Raw genomic sequence first — 18,149 nt, forward strand, 5'->3', positions numbered from 1 at the left:
TTAAGCTGATTCAGAGCATCTGGGATGCTTGTGTTGTGTGTTACAGCAACAGACTTCTGGTCTTCGTTTATATCAAGAGGGGATGAGACTTCAAATCGTTGACGAGGGTTGGATGTTACGTGTGGCTTTGCAGTCATAGGGAAGAAAATAGCAGGAATGCTTAGCTAAGAAATCATGGGAGAGATCTGCAAAGAACATCTAGTGTCCCCAGAAAGAGTAGGCTTTTAGAGCAGTTAGAGCTGACTGCAAAGTGCAGAAGCTGAACTGGGAGTTACACGCAGAAATTCTGGATTCCCACAATGACAAAACAGGAAAGCAACTGTGATTCAGGAGTACTTCCAGTTTGATATCCATAATGTCGACATGATAGATTGTAATGGTTTCAATATATCATGCAACAGATTGGAGCCTGTTGTGAGATAGCTGTGAAACATAGATGAATCTAGAGAAGTGAAAATTGCAATACAATCAATGTTCAAAAAGATAAATTCTTGTAAAATATAATTATGTTGAACACAGTTGTCAAAAGAACAACTGGTTATAGTTGTATTCTTACTGAAGGAAAAATCTAAATTCCTTTTTAAAGCAGGGAAACCACCAAGACAGCACATTAACAGTAAGACAGCACGTTTTGTGGGTGAACGTCACTCACTCGGGCACTGTTAGCTTTTGTGAGGAAACAGCAACTGAGGGTGTCCAACGTATTCTGCTGCACACCTCTGTCTTATGTCTTGCTTGGGCAAGGAAGGTGCTTCTTCAGCTGCATGCATGCATGCACCAGGCTAAGAAGTTTGATCACTGAGTAATCTGTTGGGGAAAAGGAGGCAGCCTGGAAACGCACGTACGTGCTGAGCTGTTTCCCAGCCAGTGTTAACAGGAGCCTAAAGGTGCATCGGTTTCTGTGCGGACGACATGCAAGACAGAGCAGCTCTTCAGTTTGGTTCCAATCTTTATATTGGAGCCATATAAGACAATTGAATTTTATTTAAGCACTCCTATAGGGTGATTTTATTTCAGCCTTTGAAGCCTCAGTACTTTCAGCAAAAAGTGCTAATGTAATTGTGATATGACATTCATGTTCACGAGACCCTAGAGCTGCGTGTTTAACTGGATTAAAGCGAATGGGGTTTTGGCCTTAAAAATTGCTTGGTTTTTATTTGTTTAATCATGCCAAAATGGAACAAGGAAAATATTCTTCTACTGTACCTTAGCCCTAGTTGTCTTGACTCTGCAACCGCTCTGTTGATGATGACTCAAAGCCATGGTGAACTAATTAAGACAGTACTGTGTTACTAACAAAAGAGCTGCTTTCTTCCTCCCTCCTCCCCCCAGCAGTTTGTCAAAAAAAAATTGTATCCTATACCAAAATAATAGAAATCTAATGTATCCTGGCACTGTCTCTAGTCAACCAACAGTATTTTGTAATGCTGTTTTAGTACGTGTATTAGAGGACTTGTGTTTTACACAGCCCATTAACACAAGGGAGTCATTAATTTCTGGAGAGTCTCTTTGCCAGAAAGATGTGGGCTTTAAATCCACGTACGTAGAAAAGTACTGTTCATCTCAAATGTTCTAAATGGGTATGATCATTACTGAAAATAATAGGATAATAATATTTCGTACTCCGCATTTTAAATAACTGCATTTTACAGTTGACATTCCTTTAGAAAACTCACTGATAAATTTGGATCTGCATTGACATGCTTAGATACAGTGTCTTAACATTTTTTCATGTGGATCTGGATTATAAGGTGCTGTTCTTTCTCTTGTTTGTAGATTTCTGTGCTTCACATGCACGTTAAGATAATTTTCTCTTGTTTAAAGTATTTTTGGGCTAATGTGGTTGCTCTTTCCACCTTTGTTTTTTATATAAACAAAGGGCACATGTGTTACATCTGCTTTTTGAAAGTCGTCTTTAAAAACTTTTAGCAATAGTTAACTCAGCTGCTTGTTTCTGCTCTCTAAGGGGTCGCCTGGCCTGATATGCACCGTCTGGCTGACAGAGTCCATCTGGAGGAGTTGACTAAAATTGGCATTCTGAAAGGCAATGTCGATGACATGGTGAAGGTTCATCTGGGTGCAATATTTATGCCACACGGACTTGGACATCTACTTGGAATCGATGTGCATGACGTTGGAGGCTACCCAGAGGTTAGTGTTAGTCCATTCTCAATTGCCTTGCAGATTAACCCCTCTCAATTCAATTAGCATTTCTCTTAGTTTATTCATGATTAGCTGGTTGCATCTTCTCAGAGGTGGAACAGATGTGCATTTAAGTGAATCTTTTTCTGAATGTGATATTTTATGCAGTTTACTTTAAGGGAATCTATTAGTTCATTAAAACATAAATTGCTGATGGGGAGAAGTCAGCTGGATGGCACCCTTCAGGCCTTCTTAATCTGTTCAGTTTCTACATACATTGTGGTGTTTCTTCATGAGTCACTGCTGTAACATGTATCACTCAAGCATACCCTGTGCTGTGGCAGAGAGCATCTCGGTCTACCTGAGACCTGTAGTGGGAAGACTCACTTGCTCTCTTCCAGATGTGAAACAGCTGTGGGAGCCCACTGATGCACCTGGGCTAGTAAATCGCGTTGGTTCTGTCATATGGAAACAATCTGGCTCATATTCCTGTCTTGAACTTCAGTCTCCAGTGTCAACACGGGCACCGATGTAGATGTGCTGTCTGGGGAATGAAAATGGAAAGAAAAAAAATCCATCAAGTCTTCCGGTCTTTGCAAATGTGAAAGCGTAATCTCTTGTATTGAGTTCTGCAGAAAATACAGAATGGTTACCTTTTTCCTTGAATTAACATGACGGTTCATGACTGTGGTCTGAAAAGAGAATGGGTAAAATTCAGTAACCAATGAATGGTAAGATGTTTGCAATGATACTAAAAATTCTCTAAGGGGAATTGAACTTAAGGTTTGAATAAAAAAAGAACGTTACAGCAGCTTCAGAAGGATTTTCTCTGTGTTATGTTTTGGTTATTTGAGGCTAACTGTGTAAGGGTTTTCAATAATACATGATGAAAATGGATCATGTCTTCTCTCTTATTTAAGATGTTCTTTTACAAGAACCTGAAAAAGAAGCTAAGAACTTTTTAGGTAAGGTTTAAGCATATTTTGGAGCTTGTTCATGTTGGGTGAACAGGCTACATAACAGCTGCTGTTGCTGGGTTTACTTTTGCAGGCAGGGAAGAAACAGTATGTAATGTTTGAGGGCTGTCATGTTCGACATATAGTTATTGCTGAGACACAGTACTGTGATGGCTATGTATTAGCATCAGCTAATAAGCTTACATGTAATAAAAATAAAACAAAAATCAAAAGCACCCCTATTCTGATTTTAAGGTTTCTTCACTAGCTAATACAGAAGGGATGGATGTTTGCCCCTCTCTCTCCCCCAAGTGCATTATGTCTGTGTACAAATAGAGGCATTCAGCAACGTACAAGGGATGTGATTACTTGGAGAGTTCATGGATTTAACAATCCAGGACCCTGACGTTGCATGCCTTTGCTTAGGTTGTTTTCACTTGTGTTGTGAAGTAACCTTTCTGAATTTTGTGGATTTAAGTAAACTGGAGCACATGTTTAAGACCTGGTAGGGTAAAGAGAGAACTAAATTTTAGGAACAAGTGAGAATTGTGGGAGTGAAAAGTACTGTGCTTGGTTTTTACTTAGAAACTGTCTGCTTTGAAGATTAGAGCAAGTGCCTTAATTTTAAGGGAGATTTCTACACCTGGTTTGGTGGGAGTATAGAGCAATGGACCCTATGTATCTTCTGAAACCGCAGGTTTCAGTAGTGTGGCATATGAGCTACAGAAGCAGGTTTTTAAATTAATTTGTATGTACAGAGGACCACGTTTATAACTGTTAATTATCTGCTATATTATATAATTTAGGGATCATTTTCCTGAAAGCAGACCAACGTGTCCACAATTTTGAAAGAGCAACCTATTAATAGATAAAAATGGATATATAGGGACTACATTGTCAAATGAGTTAGGTTCTTCTATTTCGTACTTTATGTGTGTAAAAATACCAGAGGTCTATGCAGATAGAGGATTTTATACCTGCATATTAAAATTATTTGTTTGTGTAGACATGCAACTGCATTCTTACGTTAAGAAAGTTTGCATGGCTAATTTACTTCCAAAATCCAATCCTAAATAAATTTTTTTCTGAATAGGGGGCAGCGTGTATGTGAGCTCATAAACAAATATCTGAAGTTCTCTATTTGCATGTAGATGTGCACATAGATGGATGTGTGGCATCAGCTTAGTTTGAAAAATAATGAATTTGGGGTTCTGCAGAAGAGCAGCCCCTTTAAACTCTCTCTGCAGCATTAATTCCACCTCTGTTAGACCCATCACTTCTCTCTGACCCAAAGCATGAGGCTTTTTCTAATGGGTCATTTGACGAAGGTGAGGTACCTGAGTGTCGGAGCACCTGATGGTGGAAAACCCACATCAAAGCCTGCCAGTGGGGTGAACTTCATTAGGCTTCTCTGGGCTTGAAGCTCTAATGAGAGGCACGGTCCCTGCCCGCGGCAGGAGGGAGCCACAGGGCTGCGGAGCCAGGGCGGCAGTGGAAGGCTTCAGGGGACGTGGTTTTCCCCAGGTAAATCTAAACATGAGCAATGGGGCACCTCTTGTGAGTGTGGTACACTCTGCATTAAATGGGAGAAGGCTTTTTATCTATGCCTCATTGTTCCGTGAGAAAATGCATATTGAAAACATTTAGTACACTGTGAAGTGATTTTTGGTGTGTTTTAAATGTTTACCAGCTAGCGAGATTTTCACAAGGAATTTCATAAAGCCATTTTTATGATTATTGTACATGAGCCCATGCCTGTAGTATCATGCTCTTTTTTCTAGCTGGTTAAGAAGCAACTTATTTGCTTTTGGCTGAGTGAATTTCTGGGAGTATTACAAAGGATTTTTTAAAAATAAAAACTTTCCAAGTGGATATTATTCCATTATTTTTCATCAAGTGTAAACAGTTACATTTGGAATAATACAATAAGCTTTAATTTCCTAATTTTTATCCGTCACAAAGTTTTGTATGTTCCAAAAAAACTATTTCCAGACATTGTTAGCTTAGATTAGTTATTCATTGGTAGCCAAAGATTTCTTTTTTCAAAATTGGCAATAATAAGTTTTCATCTTTTCCAGTAAGCTGCTTTCACATGCGGCATTGAACAAGCACTTTCTTCCTCTTTGACAAACACTGTTAAAAAGCTTGCAGATTTTCTGCAAAGGATACTCGGGATATTAGAAAATACAACATTTTCCTTCCTCTTGTTGCTGTGATAAAGAGTAATTAGCTTTGGCCAGCAATAAATGCATCTTAGTAACCTCATTTTAGGACAACGTTTAAAAGAGTGGAACCACCGGTGTTTTCCGGTGAAGCACGTAAGTAAATGTCCTGATTTTCAGACGTACTCAGCACTCAAGAGCTCCTTCGGGAATCGGGTCTCCAGCAGTGTACCATGGTATTCCTCATGGGGAAACCGAGCATCGAACACTTCTTTGAAAATGTGTCTGCTTCTTTTGAGGGTCTAACTACAACTTGAGCAGTTCTGAAAATTCAGCCCCAGTGGTACTAATCACTTCAGAAAATCTGGCCCTTAGTCAGACAGAGCTAGCTTCAAAGGGTGAAAACTCCACTGGGCTTAGCTTCAGCTGTAAAATTTAATCATGGAGATGTTTTTCCCACACTCTCTCATTCGTTTCTGGGTAAATTCGATATGGGATATAAATGAGGGTTTGTGCCTGTTGCAATGGAGAAAACGTGGTAGGTGATCCCAAATTTTCAGACCCTGAGGTAGATGGAGCTGAAGTTTTCATTTAAATCTAGGTTCTGTGTCTCTAGATGCTTAAGTTGATTCAATTTCATGTTATGTTAATTGACTGTAAGGCTCTAAAGAATGCTAAGTACATTTGATGACTTTCTATAATAATAAGCCAGTTAATTTAAGTTAGGTTAATAACTACTGTGATTTTAACATCTTACGAATTAAGAGTTTCATTTGGTTTTGTCTTTTAAAATTACAAGATTTACCTTAGTTTAAAGTTTTAATTCAATTCTCTAGTCTCATGAAAAGCTGATCCTTTCATTGCTCTTCTGCATCAACAAATTAAGGTTAGAGGTTTGTTTTGATCCTGATCCTGGAGTTATCCATGTCCTTCCATTACTGTGCATGCTTGAGGAACATCTCTGCTGCTCAGAGAGGTGTACAGGCTGCATCTGGCTCTAACAGAAAGCTTGCTCCCAGATCCCAGATGACTGTCTAGGGATTTAGGTCACCAAACCTACTAGAGAATACAGGAATAATCTTGTTCCCTTTCTTGTTCTGGCAAAAATTATTTTCCTTATGTATCCTACTTTATGCTGAAGCAGAAGATTTCGGTTTTTTGTGGTTAGCATTGCAAATGATGCATTAATGTTTTTTCCTTTAAGAAGCAGAGGATGAGTTGAATTTACCAAGAAGCCTAAAGCTGTTATGTAGAGCCCCAGTGATGCAAATTGCTTCACATGGTCATACTTTGCAGAGCTTGCTCTAGCTTTGCGTACCCAGGGCCTGCAAACATGAAACAACCTGTATGGTAGGTGCTTATATGAGCAAAGAGTAAAAGGGCCTTTCAACAGTTTTAGCTCTAGGTTTTGTTCTTGTAAGCGATTGTATACCTTGAGAAAAGATGAGGAGAAAAGACCTTCTGCCTCGTGGGGTCCCCTTGAATCACTTCCCTTTCGATTCTTTGAATTCCTGCATAGCAGAGACATATAGTTGTGTGGGCCACTGAGCAGGCAGAGTGTAAGCAAGAAACAAACTGGTGAAGACTTTGAATTCTACAGCATTTCCATGCAGAACAGCACTGCAATCCGTAGTGCTTATTGTTCTCTGTTGGGTTGAACAGCAGCCAGGAGAGTTTCCTGCAGCCTAAGATTCTTCCGTGGGATTTAAGCCCCTCCCAGAGTTAGGCTTGTACCCTGATGTGGCATCTTACATGTCATCAGTTCCCAGCAGCTTTTCCCTGTGAACACAGATGCTGGAGTTTGGGTGTTCATGGAACCTTAGGACTTGAGCAAAGGCAGAAGAGGAGCGGAGGGCTCAGGTGCTGTGTCAGTGCAGTGCCATGGTGCAGCCCATGCGCTGCTGTACCACAGGGTTTCCCTCCTCCTCTGAGAAAGAAAGCGTTGTGGACCTGGGGGTTTTGTTGCTTTGTTTGGATTTCATTAGTTCTGGTTAATTTTTTCTTGATGGAGATACTTGCTTATGTTTCTTTTACTTGGTGAAGTTTGTTGCAAAAGACTTTGTGTGCTAAGAGAGTTTTTATCTGGAGATATTAAGTCCAAATCTTTCAGAAATTTTAGCAGAGACTTAACAGAGCTTGTGTGTGTTTTTGAACAATTCATTCTAGGTGCAGTAGGAGAGAAAGACCAAGACAGTACAGTTCTGCTTTCAATTACATGTAAAAATAAGGTATAAAAGGTTTCGTAGGTATACTTTAGGGGTTTTGTTGTGCAATTTCCACTAATATTACTTTCTAAAGATCACAGAAGACCTTTCATTTAAGGCCCTCGCCTATATATGCTTTCTGTGTGTCACAACAAAACCCATCCATTAGATTTTAAACGGTGCTTGTCATTGATCTCATTTTAAAACAGTGTTGCTGGTAGCTTTTGCAATTCTTTCTCATTTCTTAGGAATTCTCCAGCTAAATATTCCTCTCACCTTCCAGGTTTATGTTGTAGTTGCCAACCTGGTGATTTTTACTGTTTGCCATCTCTTTTTTTTTTTTTTTTTTTAAATCACACTAAGGTTTTAAGAAAAAAGAAAATCCGTGTGGGTTTTTTATTTCCATTATTATAGCAGTGGAGCTTGGTGACATCTGAGAATCAGGAAGCAAAAATGACATGGGAAGTTACTTTCAGAACCGTGCTGTAGTGATGGATTGAAATTCAGCTCAATCTGACTCGGCAAGCACTGGTGCCTCGAATAAGTGCAGGTGATTTTTCCTCATTCCCTGCAGTAACAGGAAACTTACTATGCAGCTTAAACCTGATACCACAGTTAATACCTAGGAAAAGACAAAAATGTTTCAAATAAAATAGCCAGTTAAACATCATGTGCCCTCCATTCCCCAATATTAACTTTGAGCTGTGTCCCAAAAGCTCCAGCTAGTAATTAGATTCTCCTGCAGAAGTGGAAACGTTGACTTGCAAATGCCACAAGTGGTATGTGATGCTTGGGGCATGTTCTGTAACCTGCTGCTGATTTCAAAGGCAGAACTGACAGCAGTTCCTTCAGGTGACTATAGGCAGCTCAGGCTGCTGGGAAAAAGCAGGATAGATTGAATAAACTGATCTTCATTAGTAACGTTCAGCAAGAGAAACAAGGGCTTAGAGAGGAGGGACCAGGAGACAAGTGAAACGGAATTCAAGACTTTTATTAGCTGCACAGGCCTCCGTTCTTTTTACAATAAATGAGCTAATTAGAAGTTGGGTATACACAGTGGGAGAATAGGGAAGAGTGAAAGAGCTGAGATTTCACTTCGGTGTTCATTTCATAGAATCTAAATATAATGTTAGTATTCTGACTAATTTAAGTACTTGATTGCACTTAGCTTGATAAAATGGTTAGGACTTCACTGTATTGGATGTGGTCCAACTGGGGCTAGTCTCTTTGTCAGGCTCAAAAAAGTTCTGTGATGATTTAGCTGGAAAGAAGTACCAGAAAATCATCTGTGCCGCTACACAAGTCTTTAGAGTTCACAGTTATGAGCAGCTTTGGTGATTGTTGCTGTGGCCATGTTTTGCTGCCATTGCTGGCTTGAGGAAACTTTTAGGTGATGCCAATTAAGCGTTGAAGCCCCTGGTTTTAGGGGCGAGGGTGTCCTTGCATCTCTGTGCTCATGCATACCAAGCTAGTGTCGTGGCCCTGTGGGTGATGACCAGCCAGCACAGAGACATCACCTGTGGTTTTCTTCTGTTCTGATGCAAAGACAGACCCAAGATCAGGCTCACCTGAACGGGCCTGGAGCTACTTCTGCTTCTGATGGCTTTTCCTGGTGGCTGGTGTCTGTGGGACAAGACCAGCACGATACACATTGCAGTTCTTCCATGGAAAGAGCAGCATATATTGCCATTAACCATTGAGTTGCTTAGGAGCAGGCTGTAATTCATCCTTATACTGAAGTGTATTCTGGGCATATTGCAACTTCTAGTCTTTCACAGCCACTTTTCTGGGGAATAGGCAGATTTGCATACTTCCTAATTCCCTGCTTATTCCAAAAATAGATATATATTTTATATTACTGCACACTTAACTTAATTTGAACTTTTATTTTGCTTACATAGTAATGAAATCAGTTTACATAATAATTCTCTTGTTCCCTTGACAGTCCTTATTGCCTAGACATGCTGGGTTTTGTTACCTTACATGAACCATTAATTGGAATCTGATGTTCTTGGCAGGAGTACAGTCACAAATGACAGTGTTGTACATCTGTGCTTACTGTGGGGGGAGTGTCTTAATTTTAAAATGTGAGCAGAACCTCCAAATAAAACCAGTCTTAGAAAACAATTTTGAATGTAGTCTGTTGTTGCAGTATACATACAAAATACTTCTTCAAAAAGTAATTTTCCCAGAATATCACTGGGAGTCTGTGTTTAGATGCCTAGGTGTTAATATTTTCTAGATTATTCTCTACGCTTTTTTGAGGAAAATTACCAACTTATGCTTTACAGTTGTACAGCACTGAGTGCATCAGTGTCCTGCTCCATGGCCAGGCCTCCAGGTTATAATGGTAATAGAAGCAGATATCCACACAGCTGCTGTGCCAGCATTCAGATTTTTACTATTCATTTCATCCCTCTACAAAACAACTTCATGATGGTTGTTGAAAACAAGGCTTTCATGTTCAGCTGCAAAATGTAGGGTCCCTCCTCACAAAGGAGAAAACCCAGTAACGGCAGAAGATTCACATTCACTGATGGATGACAGTGTGAGGTTTCCCCATCAGGCTTCGCTCCCAGCAGGGTTTGACTTGATGGAAAATGGCAGCGTCCTTGTTTCAGACCTGTCGTCTTCTATTTGGGGGTGGTAGTGTTTGGGGGTAGACTAAAAAGTCATTAAAAAAAGCCTCAGTTTGTCCTAGTTTTCATAAACAACTGCAGCAGACTGAAAGCTGAGAACTCTGAGCCCCTGGACCTGATGGCCATGGTGGCTAGCAAGGTGGTCACAAGTGCCCAGAGAGCTGATGTCATTTGGGATGCTGAAGCCATAGTCCAATGTATGTTTTAATCCAGCACTGTTCTCAAAAGAAGGAGTGTTGTCATCTCCCCAGCTTGGTCACCTTCCCCTTCCCACGCTCTGCTAGTTCCCTGTCCCAGCTCACATTGTCCTTCACCCTTGCAGCAAGCTGGACTGGGGCTGTCCTCCGCTCAGGGTGTGCATGGCCATGTACCTGCGATAGCCAGGACCTGTCTGTCTCTTCATCCATTTCGTGCACCTCTTGGTGAACGTCTTGCTAGCCTCTATTAAAAGGGACCGTAGGTCTTCCTTGCCTCAAGCCTGCCCACTGCTGTCCTGCTTACTGTCTTTGAAAAGCTGAGCTGTGTAACCCCTTCTCCAAAGGCCTGCTAGAGCTGCTTTCATGGAAGAGGTGTAGCTGCTGCCATTTGCGCGTTGACTTAAGTGCCTGCAAAATCCGAAATCTGGAGGTGAGGCCAAGAGCTGACACAACCTAGAGCTGAGCTAGGACGGGGGGGAAATATCAAAAAGAGTTTGTGAAATCCTTCTAGAGAAGTTAAAATTTTACTTTTGGGGGAGCAGCAGTATTCTGGTGCTTGAGGGGCCCTCCCTGCTTGGTTAACGGCCTGGGCAGCCTGCGCTGCTGAAGGATGTTTCCAAACGTGAATCCCTGGGTCTTGCTCCTGAGTTGTAACCATGCTGTTAGCTTCTTGGAGGAAGTACTAAAAGCAGAATTGGGCTGCAAGGAGTCCAGACAAAATACCTACACGTTGCTTTAACACCTACACAGACATAAATGAAGTGGGCATCGAGGATTTATTGTCACACCTGGTGCTAAACCTCATTTGTTTTAAGAAAAGGCAAAAAAAATGCGGAGGCTGTGCCAGGGCTGCCTGCAGAGGATGTTTGCCATTGTTTGCCTTGCTGCGCATTCATCTTTCTAGCATCTGTCTTGGATCGACTGTCTCAGAAAAGGCATTTGCAAGCAGCGTTGAAGAGAAGTGTACTTAAAAGCCAAATACGGGTTGGTTGTTGTAAAGCAGCCGATAGATAGTTGGCAAGACACCAAAAGGTCCAGACGCTAATCTAATTGTTTACAGCTCATGGAGAGATTAATCCACTAGATCGGATGCCCTCATTTCCTTTATGCGTTACAATGAATCTGTGAGATGCCAAACCCCATGGGGCAAGAGCAGAAAGAAAAATGGCTCCGTGTCAGTGCAGCTATTGTTTAAAGTTTGGAAAGATATTGATTCTCTTTGGGTTTTGATAAGAATATAAATGCAAAGTGCCTTGCTTAATATTGGAATATTCTTGTTTCCTAGCCTCAGTATAACAAATGTGTGTTTTCTTACTTTAGTGTAATATAATGCTCTGCAAAATTCAAATCAAACATAAGAAAAAAATGTATCGAATACACAGTGAAAATGGTCAGGATACACTCGCTGGCTTGCAGGGGCACTGAGAACTGTAAATGCTCTCCATCTCAGAAAAACGGGCAGACCTACCCACAAATGTCCAGGCTGGTTAGCTGTGAAGATCTTGGTGGCTGTGAGATGCTGTGCATTGGAACAGAATAAGCTCTGCAAAGGGAAAAAAAGCGACCCCAGTATTGCTTGGGTGACCAGTGAGAATAAAACAAACACTGCTGAGTGGCTGTTGCAAGCAGGATTTCTGTGAAATAGGCTTTCTCTGAACTGAAAGCGAAGCTCAAGAGCAAACAGTGCTGTGGAGCTCTATCCACTGTGGAGAGGGAATGATTCAGTAAGAGAAAAACGTGGCTAATCTGCAGGGTATGCTCCAGCACCACCACCCACCACCCCACCCACCCACCCCGCATCGGTGTGACAGGAACGCGGAGCACAGCTGTGCCCAGACATGCTGCCCTGGCACGCAGGGTGGCACCGGGCAGCACGTTTTGTCCTGAGGAAAGGAGGTGTTTCATCCTTGGGATACAGGTCACACTGCTGGTGATGCTGAAAGGAGGCACCCCTTCTGCCCAGCAAGGAAAAGTACCGTGACTGGCCAGAAGCAAGATTGGGGAAAGCTTGGTGGAGACCAGATCAATAACACCGTCATCTTGCAGACCTGTTAACCTCTGACTTAAGGGCTTAAAGCGGAAAAGTTTTTGTGAGCAAAGTGTGTGCACGTTTTTGTAAGCTGTTGGGCCTGTGAGCTGTTTATTGGCCATCATGATATTTTGTTGATGAAATTTTGCTACAGTTGCAAAGAATTTTTGAAAAACTAATGGGATTGAGATATATTTATTCCAATGTTGCAATACCTGGCACATTTTGGGGAAGAAAATTAATATCCCAAACTAGTCTTTGCAGTGTTTCTAATTCCTTGACTAAGCACGTCCTCATATATCATTTTGCTTTACCAGCTTTTGGGAAGAAGAGAATGTTTTTCTAGTCAGGACTTGTTTTGACTTAGTTTTTAATAATATCAGTCAGCATTATGTTGCCTGAAAGTCTGAATCTGACAGAAGTTTAGTTTTAAATGGGCTGTTTTTATGAGGTCATGTGTAGACTCATTGCTCCTGAATCAAGATCGTAAATGTGTAATTTTAATAACATTCAGTGAGAATAAGCATTTGCATATCCTTGGAGAAATTGTTCTCTACTGCATAGTTCAGCTGTTTCAGCCATGACGTGGAGGGGGCATTTCAAGATTTGCACGTTGTTTAAAATACCATACTTTGCACGGGAGGGTATAGGAATAGTGCAAGTAATTTTTTTCCGTAGAGCAGTACTTCTCTCAAGGGAGAGAGTACAGTACCGAGCATATCCAGAGCCGGGATTTCTGTGGTACAAAGAACAGTTCAGGTGTTGAATTGAAAGCTGGTCACCACTGTGCGAGAGCTAAATGGGGGGCTGATGAGAGAGAGGTAATTGCATAGCGCAGTTTTTCAGTCCTCTACTTCCCAAATATTTCTTGCGGTTTGGGTGTCTTATGGAGCAGTCTGCGTAGGAGGGCCTTGATAAAAGGTCAGCCATGCAATGCCGCTCCATCCATCACAACCGGTCTTGCTTCTGCAGGGAGTGGAGCGCATTGACCTGCCGGGGCTGAGGAGCCTGCGCACTGCCCGCAACCTGGAGCAGGGCATGGTGCTGACCATCGAGCCAGGCATCTACTTCATCGACCACCTCCTGGACCAAGCCCTCCGTGATCCTGCACAGTCCTGTTTCATCAACAACGATGTCCTGCAACGCTTTAGAGGATTTGGTGGGGTGAGTAATTCTTCACCAGATGTTTTTCTGAAATTGGTTTTGTATGTTTGCGTTTACTGTGTACTTGAGAAATTTTGTTGAAGTTTTAATGTTTAGGGCTGTTCCTGATGCAGCACCTTGGGCCATTTGACCCTGCAGACAAACTGGGGTTTTTTTGTTTTTTTTAAATTTGGTTTTTGTACTTGTGATACCTGATAAACGATAGTTCCGTATTTTTCCATTGGTTGAAATATGCTCTGTCAGCACTGTACAGTGACTTGCCAGGTAGGTCTTTTGTCTATTGTGTGAAACATGCATGTTATGAAACATGAGACCAAGATCCACAGTCCAGAGTTAGCTTCCCTGACAGGGGCACAGTCTGCTGCTCCCTCCCAGGGCAGAAGAGCCCGATGCTGTTTAAGTCAGGGAGGCAACAGAGAAAAACAGCAATAATTGCTCTTACTGGATTATTGCCAGAAGGCTGTGAAACTTGTGCATGTAAAGCCTTCCCTGTCTTCCAGAAGAATGGCCGATGGGCTTCACGAGCACCGGTGCTCAGGCAGCAGTGTGCGTGCTGGAGGGTCGGCTGGCTTGGGAGGTCGCTGTGATCTGGGCGATCATTCCCCTGCCCTGCAAGCAGCTGCTGTGCAAGCAGAGGGGCCTTGTTTCTCCATGCTGTCCCGGGCACAATGCCCATTCAAAGCCACTGCCCTCACAGAGCGTTTAGCAGTTGCAGTGGTTTCCAGTGGGTTTTCATTTTAGTGGGGCGAGCATTTGGAGGGTGTCGCATTGTTCTCTGAGCTTCCGTATTCATGCACAGAGAAGATAGAGCAGGCAGCTGCAGTGCCCCGTCCTCCTCGTGGCTCTTCTGCAAAGTCTCAACAAAGCTAACAATCACTGGCACCGATGGTGATTTTCTGGTATGAAAAGTCACTCATTAGGAATTGTCTGCTGCTGCCATTCACTAATTTATCATCATACACCAGCCGTGAGAGGGTAGTTACTGTAACACTCTTGGTCCGAGCTGGCTTTGAACCACCAGCGCTGACAGAATGTGTGTGCCATTCCCAGCCGTGTGAGCCAGCCAGGCTCCTGGGCAGCCACCTGTGAACGCTCCCCCTATGATGTGTGTGTGTCCCTTATCAAGAGACATGGGACTTTACCCTTGCTGGTATTTAATTAGCTGCTGAGGTCTGAGACGTTATGTGTCTCCGTGTTGTTTCTTTTATCAACACTTGCCAGCCAGCCAAGGAGATACTGGTGAACAAAAGGCAGCTAACTCTGCATTTTCTCACTGTGAGCACGTTAGATACAGCACCACGTGCTGAAGCGTGTTTTAAAGGAGCATTGCAATGCACTTGTGTAGCGTGACACCACAATAAAAACAGGTTGAACTGTCTTCACTTTCCATGTAAACAGTCTGTGGGAGTTTTTCGGCAGTTGAGTTGATTCCTGGTTTTTCTGGAAATGCTCAGCAAAGCCCACATTTTTCTATGACTTGCTGTGAATGCCCACTCGAGCTCTGCAGCTTGAGGCATGCACATGGCTCACCCGCTGTCTGCGTTTGTGTGGAATAGGAGTGACAGCACAGGATCTCTACCTTAGTAATAAGTTGCTGGATCAGGCACTCTTGTTCCAGAGATTTCAAGCAAAGTCTAACTTTCTCCCCTGTTTTTTGCTTAGCTTCCTGTAATGATGACTTGTAAGGAGAGCTAGCCAACAAACTTTGCTAAAAGGGGGAGTTGCCCCAAAACGATTGAGCAAAAATCTAAATCTCTGATCCCCCTGTGAACAATACATTTTACTTAGAGAGAAAAAAATAATAATACACACATACCCTGAGCCAGATGTTGTTACTTGATTTTGTCCAGGAGAAGAATGGAAATAAAATCTGAGACTGAAGTACATCGGAATATTTCTGAATTCTAGAGAAAAGCTGCATTATAACACGATCAAAATTAATTTTTCCATCTTTACAATTCTGATTTGATTCTACATAAGTAGAAGATGCAGTTTGTGCTGTGTAGCATGATTAGTTATCTACATGCTGGTTCATTCTAGTTTATCCAGAGTGAGTGAAGTTTTCCCTCAAAAGCATGTCAGAAGACTTTCTCTCTACATGATTAAAAAAGATCTTGTGAAGCGCAGTGGTTTTACTGACAAATATTAAGTATGGGGGTTGGTATTGGTGTCAGTTCTAGCTAAAGAACTCACCAGTCAATCTTCCTTTAAAAGAAAAATACATTCTGCAAAAGGAAATAAGTAGTCCATTTCCCTCTGCAGAGCTCAGCACTAATTAAAGTGTTCTTCATTTGGTTTAGTTTAATTCACTTCCAAAATGAACTTACGTTAACCAAAGTAACACCACTGTTATACTGAGTTAGGCTGTCTGCACAGGGGATTTGTGAACTTTAATGAATTCACCTTGAGTTCATGTCTTTTGGGGGCTTTGGGTAGTTTTCTTGACTGTGACAAGTCTCTGCATTGAGAAGAGATGCTCTTCTGTTGTGCCAAAAAGGGCGAGACTGTAGCCATTTATTGTAATTTGTGCTGCCTGGATTTAGCTGTAAAGAGATTGTAAAAGCTGCAAGAGCAGAAAGGAACGAGAGAGAAGGTGAGGTTTCCCTTCGCCCACTTTGCTGCCGGCGTGCGGGGCATGTGCTGGCGGCACCAGTGCTGCTCCTGCGCACGCTCCGAGCTGATCCACCAGCAGCCCACGCATCCTGTGTCCCTGTAACACAGACACTCAGGCTCTGTGGCTGTAACTGCTTCCCAGGGACCCTGTCGTGGGCTTTTACCAAACAACAGCTGTTCTGGGTCCAATACAGATCTCTCTGGAGGAGGCAAGAAGTTTTGCTAGGGGATCTGCTGCTGAGAGCACAGGCTGCCCTGTCTGAAGCCCTAACCTCTTTACTTGACAGCTGTGGAGTTCAGTCCTTCACAAGCTTCCCCAGCCCTTTTCAGGAAGTCGCTCAATCACGTGTACTTCAGTTCTCTATCTGCAAAACAAAGGTCCAGTTTACTGAGGTCATAAATTTTGTGGGGCAAGGGCTGCCATCAGGCGCTGGCACAGTGCCCGTCCCAGGGCACCTCTGCTCTGCCTGGACTCTGCCTTTGCTGCATTCGTAAATAAACATGTGCAAATAGAGGTATGTCCATACAGTTGAATATGTTGCTCAGGAAAAGCAACCGATTCCTCAGGGAAAGGGAAATAGTAACTCCAGACGCTGCCCTTTAGGGTTTGACATTTCCGTTCTTCGTAAGCTGATTACTGATTCATGCAGTTCATATGATGTTTTCTCAAAGACCCAGTAAAACCGTTCAATCTTTTTTTGGCCTTAAATGTTCAGGCTTTGTTTTTCCCTAGGATCTGCAGAACTAGGACTAGACTTAATATGTGAAAACTCTATGCAGCTTGGAGAAAATGCTGAAAGACAGCTAATGTTAAATACATTACCTTTTTTTCATTTGCAGATTTTTCTCATTTAAAAGCTAAATAGATTTACAAAGCCCAGGACCTTGAAGATCTGCTAATATTACAATATTTTTCAAAACAACAGTACTTCTCTTACTCAGAAACAAATGTTAAACCAAATGAAAAGCAGGATATTTAATTGCTTCTACCTTTGGTTCACAGAGTCATGCAATTGCCTCTGTCCTGATTTTTATTTTTCAGAAGGTTGAGCTCTGTTTCTGGGTTTATGGTGAATGTGTGTTTTGGAATGAAATGGTTTACTAGGCAATAAACATTTTGATCATCTGTTTTTTAACATTTCATATTATGCAGCAGTAATAATGATACATAGCATTTTTGAAACAATTCTGTAGAAAGCAATTGTCATAATGAAATATATAGCTTTCTTTAAAGTTCTTGTAAGAGAAGCGATATTTGTAGGCAACTTAAAACCAGCAGCTAGTTGCTTGTAAACCTTCTTTAACCCTTTTCTCTTAAGTTGTCTTAATTAACGTAACTAGGTTAAAGTAAGAGCAGTTTCTAATCTGTATTTAGCTTATAGTTTATTGCTTCTTTTTGAGCCTGGATGAAGGGACCGTGTGCCTGAAGATTATTTTTCCGGGTGTTATCAGTTGATCTTAAAATACATGGCCTCAGCCTACTGATCATGATCTCATTTTATAAAATGTTTGTATGTGGACCTTTAAAATAAAGTGTGCCAGACATGAGGACTTGCTTGTGCATAAGAAGACAGCAGACTGGCAGCATGGGATGAGTAAGTCATTGTGTAGCACAGAGCCTGTTAGTCAATACAGAAAACATCCTGGTGCTGCCACTTTGTGTAATGTGGTGACAGGAAGGTGCCTTCCTCAACTCTGCAATGTACCCGCCTGTTCCTGGGTCTGATGCTCGGCCCCTCTATTTCCTAACCAGTCCCCCTAAAATACAGAAGTCAAACCCTGCTCATGGTAAGTTTGCTTTATTAAAAATTATTGGTGAGTCAGTGGCTGAGTCGAAATAAGTCCTCTTAGCTTCATGCATCTGCCTCTGTAGGATACCAGCTATAAAAACAGACACGTGGATCCTTCAGCCAGACAGAAGCACATGTGCTAATTTACTTTGTGGGGTAGCATGTGTGGCCCACGTCCCGTCATCATTTCCCAGGCAAGTCTCCCGCTCTAAGATCTTGCAGTGATAGTACCGCTGCTTTCCACAGCCATAAT

At 42.0% G+C, this 18,149-nt stretch overlaps 1 protein-coding gene across 1 annotated transcript in view; it reads left to right on the forward strand.

The window, feature by feature from the left end:
- The window catches only part of PEPD (peptidase D), a 141,386-nt gene that overhangs the window by 118,961 nt on the left and 4,276 nt on the right, over positions 1-18,149 (forward strand). The window contains exons 13-14 of the mRNA XM_037408711.1: positions 1,967-2,151; positions 13,302-13,493. Of these exons, the coding sequence (XP_037264608.1) occupies positions 1,967-2,151; positions 13,302-13,493 (377 nt within the window). The remainder of the gene's footprint in view (positions 1-1,966; positions 2,152-13,301; positions 13,494-18,149) is intronic.

This window comes from Falco rusticolus, chromosome 15, assembly GCF_015220075.1.
Source record: "Falco rusticolus isolate bFalRus1 chromosome 15, bFalRus1.pri, whole genome shotgun sequence".
Taxonomy (NCBI): Eukaryota; Metazoa; Chordata; class Aves; order Falconiformes; family Falconidae; genus Falco; species Falco rusticolus.